The sequence below is a fragment of the Bombina bombina genome, chromosome 11 (genome assembly GCF_027579735.1).
Source record: "Bombina bombina isolate aBomBom1 chromosome 11, aBomBom1.pri, whole genome shotgun sequence".
Classification (NCBI taxonomy): Eukaryota; Metazoa; Chordata; class Amphibia; order Anura; family Bombinatoridae; genus Bombina; species Bombina bombina.
The window spans coordinates 172,708,790-172,722,963 of record NC_069509.1 but is presented as its reverse complement, the minus strand read 5'-3'; the positions used below and the strand labels follow the sequence as shown (position 1 = coordinate 172,722,963).

Below are 14,174 nucleotides of genomic sequence, written 5' to 3'. Positions count from 1 at the left end.
AAATGTCTGTCATATGTGTTTCGCTTGTTTACCTTAAAGAGACAGTCAAGTCCAAAAAAAAAACTTTCATGCAATTTTAAAAAACTTTCCAATTTACTTTAACACCAATTGTGCTTTGTTCTCTTGGTATTCTTAGTTGAAAGCTAAACCTAGGAGGTTCATATGCTAATTTCTTAGACCTTGAAGGCTGCCTCTAATCTGAATGCATTTTGACAGTTTTTTACCACTAGAGGGCGTTAGTTCATGTGTTTCATATAGATAACATTGAGCTCACACACGTGAAGTTACCTAGGAGTAAGCACTGATTGGCTAAAATGCCAGTCTGTCAAAATAACTGAAATAAGGGGGCAGTCTGCAGAGGCTTAGATACAAGGAAATCACAGAGGTAAAAGGTGTATTAATATAACTGTGTTTGTTGGGCAAAACTGGAGAATGGGTAATAAAGGGATTCTCTATCTTTTTAAACAACAAACATTCTAGTGTTGACTGTCCCTTTAATTAAATACAGGAAATCTAGATGTTAAGGAATTATCAGATAAAGATACTGAGAGCTGTAATCTTGCTACTAAGGGGGTTAATATTTTACCATTAATCCCACTGTAAAGCCAGGACTAGCTGTCAACTCAAGACAATTCCAACCAATGATTTTTTCACCTCACAGCTAAGAAACCATATCCTATTGGAGCTCCTAGCAACACCACGGCATCCAAACACATAGGAAGAGAAGCGCACATATATCCTGCCATAATACAGGTCCATATGGGTTTCATAGGTTTCTTGCATTTGTCTGATAATGGGCAAGGGAATACTTGTATGACTTCACCTGTATGGACCCGTATAATGGTAGGATGCCTGTGCATTCCAGCTGAACTTTTTCATCTTGTTGATAAATTACCTGAACTGACACATCCGAAATGTCATGTATACAAGAAAGTTTTATTCTTGGCATTGTCGCTGCCTTGGGGCGGTTTTCCTGGTCATGTGACAGAATCTTCTGTACACGGCTAGGAAATAAGTAAATATCAGGTTTATATCAGAGGTGACCTTCTAGATGAATTAATAGGAAGGTAAATATTTATTTATAGCGATGGTAAACAATCAAAGAGGGATATTTTACCAACACTTTGAAGACGATAATCTTAATGTAAAAATAAATCAGAATTATGTTTTTATTACCAGTCTGATAAGCTGTGTGTTGTACAATACTTCTGGAAATGTAGTTTCCGCTTAATATTTTTTTAGAGGTTTGCTAATATTATAGTAGATCATCAGAATTATAGAATGTATATAGGGAAATAAACTCTATTTAGGGGTACAATGTTTTGTAATCTTCTCTTGCTATTAAAGAGTTTCAATTCCCCTCTACTCTCTGTAGTAAGTTACATGTAAATTCACAAGTCCATCTGTCCTATAGACCATCCCTAATCTCCCCCCTCTACTCTCTGTAGTAAGTAACATGTAAGTTCACAAGTCCATCTGTCCTATAGACCATCCCTGATTCTCCCTCTACTCTCTGTAGTAAGTTACATGTAAGTTCACAAGTCCATCTGTCCTATAGACCATCCCTGATCCCCCCTCTACTCTCTGTAGTAAGTTACATGTTAGTTCACAAGTTCATCTGTCCTATAGACAATCCCTGATCTTCCCCCATCTACTCTCTGTAGTAAGTTACATGTTAGTTGACAAGTCCATCTGTCCTATAGACCATCCCTGATTCTCCCTCTACTCTCTGTAGTAAGTTACATGTTAGTTCACAAGTCCATCTGTCCTATAGACCATCCCTGATCATCCCCTCTACTCTCTATAGTAAGTTTCATGTAAGTTCACAAGTCCATCTGTCCTATAGACAATCCCTGATCCTTCCTCTACTCTCTGTAGTAAGTTTCATGTAAGTTCACAAGTCCATCTGTCCTATAGACCATCCCTGATCCCCCCTCTACTCTCTGTAGTAAGTTACATGTTAGTTCACAAGTTCATCTGTCCTATAGACAATCCCTGATCTTCCCCCATCTACTCTCTGTAGTAAGTTACATGTTAGTTGACAAGTCCATCTGTCCTATAGACCATCCCTGATTCTCCCTCTACTCTCTGTAGTAAGTTACATGTTAGTTCACAAGTCCATCTGTCCTATAGACCATCCCTGATCATCCCCTCTACTCTCTGTAGTAAGTTTCATGTAAGTTCACAAGTCCATCTGTCCTATAGACCATCCCTGATCCCCCCTCTACTCTCTGTAGTAAGTTACATGTTAGTTCACAAGTCCATCTGTCCTATAGACCATCCCTGAAGTTCCCCTCTACTCTCTGTAGTAAGTTACATATAAGTTCACAAGTCCATCTGTGCTATAGACAATCCCTGATCCCTCCCTCTACTCTCTGTAGTAAGTAACATGTTAGTTCACAAGTCCATCTGTCCTATAGACAATCCCTGATCTTCCCCCTCTACTCTCTGTAGTAAGTTACATGTTAGTTCACAAGTCCATCTGTCCTATAGACCATCCCTGATCTCCCCCTCTACTCTCTGTAGTAAGTTACATGTTAGTTCACAAGTCCATCTGTCCTATAGACAATCCCTGATCTTCCCCCTCTACTCTCTGTAGTAAGTTACATGTTAGTTAACAAGTCCATCTGTCCTATAGATCATCCCCTCTACTCTCTGTAGTAAGTAACATGTTAGTTCACAAGTCCATCTGTCCTATAGACAATCCCTGATCTTCCCCCTCTACTCTCTGTAGTAAGTTACATGTTAGTTCACAAGTCCATCTGTCCTATAGACCATCCCTGATCATCCCCTCTACTCTCTGTAGTAAGTTACATGTAAGTTCACAAGTCCATCTGTCCTATAGACCATCCCTGATCTTCCCCCTCTAGTCTCTAGTTTTTTCCCCCACTTTTTTTGCTCCATTGACTTCTATGAAGGAATACGTTATTGCATGCACAATGTTCTAAGTTCTGCTTTTTACGAAAGTCGGGTTATTGCACAAATGAAAACAGGTTACTTTCAACTTGTAATACGAGCGGAACCAGACGCGCGCATAAAGCTTACTTCTAGCGGGGGTTAACGCTCGAGAGGAAGCGTTAATATTGCTCCACTTGTAATCTGGCCCTTTAGAAATAAATAAAATAAAAGGTGCTGCCATCTAGTGCTCTTGCACATGTATACTTGCAGAACTGTTGTCATGTAGTGCTGTAGACATGTGCACGCTCCTGAGTTTACCTACCTGCTTTGAAAAAAGAATGCTAAAAGAACAAGGAAAATTAGATAATAGAAATAAATTGCAAAGTTGTTTAAAATTGTATGTTCTAACTGAATCATGAAAGACAATGTTTGGGTTTTATGTCCCTTTAAGTCACATGCACATTCCTGAGCCTGAAAGAAAAATATGTCAGTCTGATAAAATAAGTAAATTGTATGTTCTGTCTTAAGTTGTTGTGAAGGTTTAATTTATACTCCATCCTTCATGAACCCCTCTTTGCAAGTTGTGTTACTAGCAGATGGGTGAACTTTTTGGTCATGGTTGAAAGGGACAGTGTATTATAAAATTGGTTTCCCCTGAATGTGATTCCAGCGTCTTGTTATAAATTATATTGTAAATTCATCCTTTAGGTTTATTTTTGTATATTAAATAGTTGTTTTCGCTCATTGAAAGCACAATCCAATAGGCTGAACTTGCAGAAAGAGCAGACCTCATTATCACCTATATTTCTCTATGCACACATGCCTCCTTATCTTATCTCTCTGTCTATACACAAACTCTTATTGCAACTAAAAAGTAAAATTTTAGTATTTTGTCATTAGGCTGTTGCTGCTTCTTGTTTTAACTGGCAAAATCAGCTATTTAACTTGATGAAGGAGCTATTTATAAACAATAAAATATCAGTGTGCGGCCCTCATACACTTCTCATAGGACCCCCCATCCGTTCACAGGATTTGATTTCTCATCTTTACTATAAACTGTATAAAATCCAGAATGAATAACATTTTTCTTTGTGCGTTCCGTGCTGTAGGAGACTGCTGGTATCACATACCTTCCCCGCACAAACAGAAGCTGCAGCAGGTCTCTGTGGGACAGACGTCTGTTTTTGCCGTGGATGAAAATGGTAAGAAATAATGAGTATTTCTGCTATGCCCGCTTTCTTTATTGTAACCTCTACTGAAATAGAATCGTACATAGAATCTGTAATATTATTATTATTATACAAAACATTAGTGATTGGAATTTATTAGCAAATACGGAAATTACTGTTTTCGGTAGAAAAAGAATTGTATTGTACAAATGCTGGGAGCTAATACAGGTACAAATCCTCAAATCCAGAATTCCAAAATCCAAACTTATTCTGAAATACAAACTTTTTAAATAATATTTTTTCAACAATAAAATTATCAAAAATTACTTTTTCCCTGCCTGTAAGTCATAATCTTCTCTGCCCGTGTCTTTGCTTTGTTTTTTGTGTCTAAAATGCAAATTCTAATCTATATTTATTTAAAACAACAACTATTACCTATCTGATTACAGTACTGTACTATATTACTGAGGGTACTATGTAAACACAAGTACAAATGACATAAAACAACAACTATTACCTGTCTGATTACAGTACTGTACTAAATTACTGAGGGTACTATGTATACGCAAGTACAAATGACATAAAACAACAACTATTACCTGTCTGATTACAGTACTGTACTATATTACTGAGGGTACTATTTATACACAAGTACAAATAACATAAAACTACAACTATTACCTGTCTGATTACAGTACTGTACTATATTACTGAGGGTACTATGTATACACAAGTACAAATGACATAAAACTACAACTATTAGCTGTCTGATTACCGTACTGTACTATATTACTGAGGGTACTATGTATACACAAGTACAAATGACATAAAACAACAACTATTACCTGTCTGATTACAGTACTGTACTATATTACTGAGGGTACTATGTATACACAAGTACAAATAACATAAAACTACAACTATTACCTGTCTGATTACAGTACTGTACTATATTACTGAGGGTACTATGTATACACAAGTACAAATGACATAAAACAACAACTATTAGCTGTCTAATTACAGTACTGTACTATATTACTGAGGGTACTATGTATACACAAGTACAAATGACATAAATCTACCTTTAGTTTTGTACACAGATTGTTGCAGTACTGGGCTTTAGTGATATATACTATTCCGAAATTACTTTGCTGGCAGGTTACGAAAGCTAATGGTTCTGTAAAGGGTTACACCAATACCATTTTTTTAAGACCGAGTACAAGTACCGATACTTTTTTCAAATACTCACCGATACCAATTACCGATTATTCTTTTTTAATGTCATATGACAGTTTACCAAGCACAATACAGACTAATGATTTAAGATAGCTTCTTTATAATTATGAACTGTAACTCAAAAGACATTTTATAATAATAAAACAGTTTTATTTGATTGGTGTCACAAAGTTCACAGAACATGTTTATGAATAAAAATATCACAATAAAATATATTAATAATAACAACAATAAATAACAGCTGCAGCAGTTGGGGCTAGAGAGCTACAATTTAAAGGGGTGATTACTGGATGCAATTGGGTCGTAGGGTGCTTATATAACATCAATCTGACATTTGTATTTAATACAAAGTAATATAATTTAATTCTGAAAAAAATATTGGGAAAGGAGTGTCCCAGTAATCCCCTTTGAGAAAAATGGGGCATTTGCATTCTACTGACTCAACATATTTTCATATTTTTCCAGTCCAGCCCTGGCTATGGATGTTCCTCAGAGTACAGTATGTTTTGAGCATAATTGTGCAAGATGATAACTAGCGGTATAACAGGCAATCTAGCAATTAGAATACTTTTTCAAAAGTTAGTGGCAAGTTCTTTTTAAGGAACAGAAGCATTTCTGCATGTTCAGCTATAAGTCTGTTTTTGCTATCAGTAAGGACATTTGCCACTAAGCTGGACAGTCTTTCACTTTTCACACTACTGCATGGGGCAGAAAGATATTTTTGGGCCATTTTAGCCAGAGCTGGAAATCTCAGTTTATTAACTGCCCAGTACTTCAGGGGTTTGTCTGAACGAGGTACAGAGATCTCTCCCAGGTAGGCTTCCAGCTGTATAGTAGCGGCTTTTCGGAGCACGTATAACAGCAATTTGTATTGGCAGAACAGAAGTGAACAATTTTTAGTTAAGTCTCCACTCCAACTTAAAATTAAATAGGAACATGCAGTTTGAAAAATGTCACAAGATGGTGTATGGGTAGGAAGTGGAGGTATCGGTTTAAGTATCGGTGCATTTGCACGAGTACAAGTACTCATGCAAATACTTAGTATCGGCACCGATACTACTATCTGTATCGGTCCAACCTTAGTTCAGTATATACAGTTCCTGGCAACAGATCCAAACTGAGTGTTATACTGACGTATGGGGTGACGGGGTGCCAGCAAAAATCTGTTGGAACAAAACTGCCAACGATAATGTATACAACAAAAGAAAGCTGTACTCTAGAAAGCTCAAATCTTCAGATTTATTCAACAAGAGGAAACAAACAAACACAGGAGGCACTAGACGTCCATCTTACACATTTGAGAAAGCTAATGGGTCTTCTGGTTCTTAGCTGTTGTCAAAATCAGTGTTTTTAGACAATACTATCAAGTGATCTTGCAGCATTTTTTTAGGAAGAATTTGACCCAACAAGGACTGTTTTACTTACTGTGGGCCAGATTACAAGTGGAGCGCTAAGTTATCACAGATCTCTGGTTAATTTTATAAATGTGCCCCAAATGCCCCAAAATACAGTGTAGTGTATATTTTAAAAAATAAAAATTGTAGCATCTTTATTTTTTTAATAAAATAACTGCCCTAGGCAGTATTTTGGTGGTAAAGTTGGCAGGAGTGGGGTGTTAGAAAAAAAAAAACGGCACTGAGTGCCTTTACATAGCGGTCTATGGGAACTGTGTGTTCCCTGTAAATATATATGTATATGCTTATGTGTTAATATGTGTATATAATAATATACATTTATATTTGCTGTCCTTCGCTGCACTTAGGTTCTGATGCCGTCTCTGACATCATCAGAACAAGGCTGGTATTACTCAGTGAAGCGCTAATATTGCTTGTGCGCAATTGATATTTAGCACTCCACGTGTAATCTGACCCTGTGTGTTTTGTTCCTCTCAGGTAATTTGTGGTTTCGTCAAGGTGTTACCCCGGGCTACCCTCAAGGGTCGCAGTGGGAGCATGTGTCCAATAACATACGCAAGGTGTCCGTAGGTCCGCTGGATCAGGTATGTTGTGCTCATCAGTATTCACTGTTTCTCTTCCAGACAATATATTAAACACATTTTTCTAACCAGCCACATTATAAAGTGTTATAGCCAGCAGGGGGGATTCAGAAATTTTAGCAACAGGTTCTCTATCTTCTCTTTAGCACAAAAAGTTAGGAAATTTAATTCTAACCCTTACACTAACCCTATCCTTAATTCTAACCCTTACCCTAAGCCTATCCTTAATTCTAACCCTTACCCTAAGCCTATCCTTAATTCTAACCCTTACCCTAACCCTATCCTTAATTCTAAACTTAACCCTAACCCTATCCTTAATTCTAAACTTAACTCTATCCTTAATTCTAAACTTAACTCTATCCTTAATTCTAACCCTTGTCCTAAGCCTATCCTTAATTCTAACCCTTACCCTAAGCCTATCCTTAATTCTAACCCTTACCCTAAACCTATCCTTAATTCTAACCCTTACCCTAACCCTATCCTTAATTCTAAACTTAACCCTTTCCTTAATTCTAAACCTAAGCCTATCCTTAATTCTAACTCTAACCCTATCCTTAATTCTAAACTTAACCCTAACCCTATCCTTAATTCTAACCCTTACCCTAAGCCTATCCTTAATTTTAACCCATACCCTATACTTAATTCTAACCCTTACCCTAACCCTATCCTTAATTCTAACCCTTTACCCTATCCTTAATTCTAACCCTTACCCTATCCTTAATTCTAACCCTTACCCTATCCTTAATTCTAACCCTTACCCTATCCTTAATTCTAACCCTTACCCTAAGACTATCCTTAATTCTAACCCTATCCTTAATTCTAACCCTATCTTTAATTCTAACCCTTACCCTATCCTTAATTCTAACCCTTACCCTAAGACTATCCTTAATTCTAACCCTATCCTTAATTCTAAACTTAACCCTAGCCGTAATTCTAACCCTATCCTTAATTCTAAACTTAACCCTAGCCGTAATTCTAACCCTATCCTTAATTCTAACCCTATCCTTAATTCTAAACTTAACCCTAGCCGTAATTCTAACCCTATCCTTAATTCTAAATTTAACCCTAAACCTATCCTTAATTCTAACCCTTACCCTATCCTTAATTCTAAACTTAACCCTAACCTTATCTTTAAAGGGATACTAAACCCACATTTTTTCTTTCATGATTCAGATAGAGCATGCAGTTTTAAGCAACTTTCTAATTTACTCCTATTATCAAATTTTCTTCATTCTCTTGCTATCTTTATTTTAAAAATAGGAATGTAAAGCTTAGTTGCCGGCCCATTTTAGGTACAGCAACCTGGATAACACTTGCTTATTGGTATACTACTTTTAACCACCAATCATAAAGCGCTACCCAGGTGCTGAAATAAAAATTGGCCTGCTACTAAACTTTGCTTTCCTGCTTTTCAAATAAAGATAGCAAGAGAAAGAAGAAAAACTGATAATTGGAGTAAATTAGAACGTTGCTTAAAATTGCTGCTCTATCTTATTCATTAAAGAAAAAAGACAGAAGTCCATTGAGTTCAACCTATACAAATCTAATATACTTACAAAAAAGCTCCAGTTGAGCTTAAATTAATACCACTAAAAGGTGGTACTAAATTAATACCACTAAAAGGTGGTACTAATACAAGCAATCATATTTATGAATTTTGTTTCTTGCCAGAAATGTATCCAAACAATTTTTAAATGAATTTAGGGTATTGGCATTCACTACCTCCTTTGGTAATGAGTTCCACAATTGTATTGCTCTTACAGTGAAAAAATGTTTCCATTGCAGGAGATTAAATCTCCTTTCCTCCAACCTTAAATTGTGACCTTGTCACAAACTACTTTCTTGGAATAAACAGCGCTTCTGCCATCTCTGTATATATGTTGAATATATTTATATAAAGTAATGATGTCACCTCTCAAGCGCCTTTTTTCTATAGAAAACAGACCCAGTTTGGCTAGCCTCTCCTCATAGCTTAAATTCTCCATTCCCCTTATTAGCTTTCTAGCCCTTCTCTGGACATTTTCTAGTTCTAGGTTCAAAGGATTTTGGAAGAACACACAAGCGCCAATGCGGCTAAATACCCACAAAAATGGAAACAATCCAATTTAATAAAGAAATTATTTATTTATAAATATATGTAAAAAGAAATTTAAAAAGAAATTTAAAAAGAAACGAGGTTTACTTTAAAAAACTGCAATTAATCTTGATGCCCAAATAGAGACACTTTTAACATAGTCAGGTTGGCCAACCTAAGTTTTAAATTCTAGCAATAGTGTCAATCTATCTAAAAACGTAGATCACTGATATATGTAATGTAAAAGCAGAGTCAAAAATTATCACAAAGTATCAGTGTTGGCTAAATAGAGCATAGGGAAATTATAATCTTTCAGCAATATTCAGATTTTATGGCACACTGAAAACAAAGTCCCTTTAACTGTAACGGTTATTTTCCTTAGCTTATGTAGCAATTTTGTAGCATTAATTTCTGTAGCAATAATTTCTGTAGCGATAATTTCTTGAACCGGTTTAAAACATTTGAAAGGTAGCTTAAGTTCTTAGACAAGTGCACTTGTTTGGCGGTTACCTTATGTAATTCGTAGTGTAGTTTTAAGTCCTGTAGAGTGAAGTTTCTCCTTGCCGATTATGGAGCCGTTCAGGTCCTTTCAGCCTTTTCCCGCTGTGTGTTGCAGAGACCGCGCCTTCTCCAGAAGGGGCTCTGATTGGATCACTGTTGGGGGAGTTTCCTCTTAGGTGATGAATGACGGCTCTACGGCTGTGTTCACTTGTGGTTTGTTTAATCCTTACGGTCTGGAGATAAAGCACATTTTCTAGTTCTGCAATATCTTTTTTGCGATCAGTCCCCAGAACTGCACTCCATGCTCAAGATGAGGTCTTACCAGGGATTTATATAGTGGCAGAATTATGCTTTCCTCCCTTGAATCAATGCCTCGTTTAATACATGCTAGTATCTTATTAGCCTTTGTAGCAGCTGCTCTGCATTGTGCACCATATTTAGCTTGTTATCTATTACTACTCCCAAATCCCTTTCCTCCTCTGTTTGGCTAAGTCTTGTCCCATTTAAATGATACATTGCCTGCTAATTTTTACTTCCAAAATGTAGAAACTTGCATTTTCCCGTATTAAATCTCATTTTACATTTACCTGCCCATACTTATAATTTTTGCAGATCCTTTTGTAACGAAAGTTCATCCTGCTCTGATATAATGTCCTTACTAAATTTAGTATCATCTGCAAAAATAGAGATGTTGCTATTTAATCCTTACTCCAAGTCATTAATAAAAATATTGAAAAGTACTGATCCCGGGGGGCACTCCACTGATTACCTTTGTCTAATCTGAGTATGATCCATTCACTACTACTACTCGTTGCTCCTTATCTTTTATTCAGTTATTTATCCATGAGTTAACATTTTCAGCTATTCCCAGTCCATTAATTTTGTGCATTAATCTCTCATGTTGCAAAATCTAAGTATATCACATCAACTGATTCCCCTTTAGCTATATTTTTACTTACTTCCTCGTAGAATCTAATTAGATTAGTCTGACATGATTTATTTCTCATAAAACCATGCTAATTTAAATATATAATCTTGTTTACACGAATATGGTCATCAATATAATCCCTAATAATCCCTTCAAAAATCTTCCCCACTATTGATGTCAGACTAACTGGTCTATAGCTTCCTGGATCATCCCTGCTTCCCTTTTTGAAGAGTGGAACCACATCAGCTTTACGCAAATCTTGGGGTACTATGCCTGAGGATAATGAGTCTTGAAAAATTAAAAGTAGAGGTTTGTCTGTAACAGTGCTAAATTCCCTTAACACCCTTGGGTGTATTCCATCTGGGCCTGGAGTTTTATTTACCTTAATATTATCCAGTTTTTTCCTGATATCCTCTAGACATAATCCAGTTAATTCTAGTTTGTTCCAAAGTATCCTCCATTGGTTCCTCTCTTGTGTATACTGAAGAAAAGAACTGGTTTTAACCTCAGCTTTCTCCCTGTCACTGTTAATCATGCTACCCTCCACGCATTTAAATGTACCTATATTGTCCTTATTAGATTTTTTGCTATTTATGTACTTAAAGAACCTTTTAGGGTTAGTCTTAGAATCCTTTGCAATTAATCTTTCATTTAAAATTATGGCTAATTTGATTGTTTTTTTGCATGCTTTATTACATTCCTTATAAATATGGTATGCTGAGTCTGTACTATTTTCTTTGAATTATTTAAATGCCCTACGTTTTTTCCTAATTTCTCTTAAAACATTTTTATTTAGCCACATTGGCTTGGATTTTTTATTTTTATAACCATATGGTATATGTTGATATGTATATTTATTTAACAAAGTTTTAAATGTTATCCATTTATCCTCTGTATTTTTATTAGAAAATACTTTGTCCCAGTTTGTTATTTAAAGATTTCCTTAAATCGTTGAATTTTGCTTTCTTAAAATTAAAAGTCTTAGTTGAACCTTTAAGACACTGCCTATGAAAAGAGGGTTCAAATGTGACCATGTTATGATCACTATGTTTGATATTATATCTGTATTGTTTGATAGCACTAAATCCAATATAGCTTTATTCCAAGTTGGCTCCTCTATTAATTGTGACAAGAAGTTATCCCTGAGAATGTTTAAAAATCTATCCCCCTTAGCTGAATTACTAGTTTAATTGGCCCAGTTTATATCAGGGTAATTCAAATCTTCCATAATTACAGCACTGTTATTAGCAGCCTTACCTATTTGCCTAACCATAACCCTATCCTTAATTCTAACCCTAGCCTTAATTCTTACCCAAACCCTATCCTTAATTCTTACCCTTACCCTAACTATATCCTTACCCTAACCTTATCCTTAATTCTAACCCTAACCTTATCCTTAATTCTAAACCTAACCCTGACCTTATCCTTAATTCTAACCCTAGCCTTAATTCTTACCCAAACCCTATCCTTAATTCTTACCCTTACCCTAACTATATCCTTAATTCTAAACCTTACCCTAACCTTATCCTTAATTCTAACCCTAACCATATCCTTAATTCTAAACCTTACCCTAACCTTATCCTTAATTCTAAACCTAACCCTGACCTTATCCTTAATTCTAACCCTTACCTTCACCCTATCCTTAATCCTAACCCTTACCCCAACCCTATCCTTAATTCTAACCATTAGCATAAACCTATCCTTAATTCTAACCCTTACTCGAACCCTATCCTTAATACTAACCCTTACACTAACCCTATCCTTAATTCTAACCCTTACACTAACCCTATCCTTAATACTAACCCTTACTCTAACCCTATCCTTAATTCTAACCCTTACACTAACCCTATCCTTAATTCTAACCCTTACACTAACCCTATCCTTAATTCTAACCCTAACCATATCCTTAATTCTAAACCTTACCCTAACCTTATCCTTAATTCTAAACCTAACCCTGACCTTATCCTTAATTCTAACCCTTACCTTCACCCTATCCTTAATCCTAACCCTTACCCCAACCCTATCCTTAATTCTAACCATTAGCATAAACCTATCCTTAATTCTAACCCTTACTCGAACCCTATCCTTAATACTAACCCTTACACTAACCCTATCCTTAATTCTAACCCTTACACTAACCCTATCCTTAATACTAACCCTTACTCTAACCCTATCCTTAATTCTAACCCTTACACTAACCCTATCCTTAATACTAACCCTTACTCTAACCCTATCCTTAATTCTAACCCTTACACTAACCCTATCCTTAATTCTAACCCTTACCTTCACCCTATCCTTAATCCTAACCCTTACCCCAACCCTATCCTTAATTCTAACCATTAGCATAAACCTATCCTTAATTCTAACCCTTACTCGAACCCTATCCTTAATACTAACCCTTACACTAACCCTATCCTTAATTCTAACCCTTACACTAACCCTATCCTTAATACTAACCCTTACTCTAACCCTATCCTTAATTCTAACCCTTACACTAACCCTATCCTTAATTCTAACCCTTACACTAACCCTATCCTTAATTCTAACCCTAACCATATCCTTAATTCTAAACCTTACCCTAACCTTATCCTTAATTCTAAACCTAACCCTGACCTTATCCTTAATTCTAACCCTTACCTTCACCCTATCCTTAATCCTAACCCTTACCCCAACCCTATCCTTAATTCTAACCATTAGCATAAACCTATCCTTAATTCTAACCCTTACTCGAACCCTATCCTTAATACTAACCCTTACACTAACCCTATCCTTAATTCTAACCCTTACACTAACCCTATCCTTAATACTAACCCTTACTCAAACCCTATCCTTAATTCTAACCCTTACACTAACCCTATCCTTAATACTAACCCTTACTCTAACCCTATCCTTAATTCTAACCCTTACACTAACCCTATCCTTAATACCAACCCTTACTCTAACTCTATCCTTAATTCTCACCCTTACACTAACCCTATCCTTAATTCTAACCCTTACACTAACCCTATCCTTAATTCTAACCCTTACACTAACCCTATCCTTAATTCTAACCCTTACACTAACCCTATCCTTAATTCTAACCCTTACACTAACCCTATCCTTAATACTAACCCTTACTCTAACCCTATCCTTAATTCTAACCCTTACACTAACCCTATCCTTAATTCTAACCCTTACACTAACCCTATCCTTAATTCTAACCCTTACACTAACCCTATCTTTAATTCTAACCCTTACACTAACCCTATCCTTAATTCTAACCCTTACACTAACCCTATCCTTAATTCTAACCCTTACACTAACCCTATCCTTAATTCTAACCCTTACACTAACTCTATCCTTAATTCTAACCCTTACACTAACCCTATCCTT

General features: G+C 36.0%; 1 protein-coding gene across 2 annotated transcripts in view; it reads left to right on the top strand.

Moving 5' to 3' along the window:
* Positions 1-14,174, top strand: part of TECPR1 (tectonin beta-propeller repeat containing 1) — a 219,312-nt gene that overhangs the window by 195,265 nt on the left and 9,873 nt on the right. For both annotated transcript variants that reach the window (XM_053694717.1, XM_053694716.1), the window contains 2 exons: positions 4,008-4,100; positions 7,196-7,302. In XM_053694717.1, coding sequence (XP_053550692.1) covers positions 4,008-4,100; positions 7,196-7,302 — 200 coding nt within the window. The remainder of the gene's footprint in view (positions 1-4,007; positions 4,101-7,195; positions 7,303-14,174) is intronic.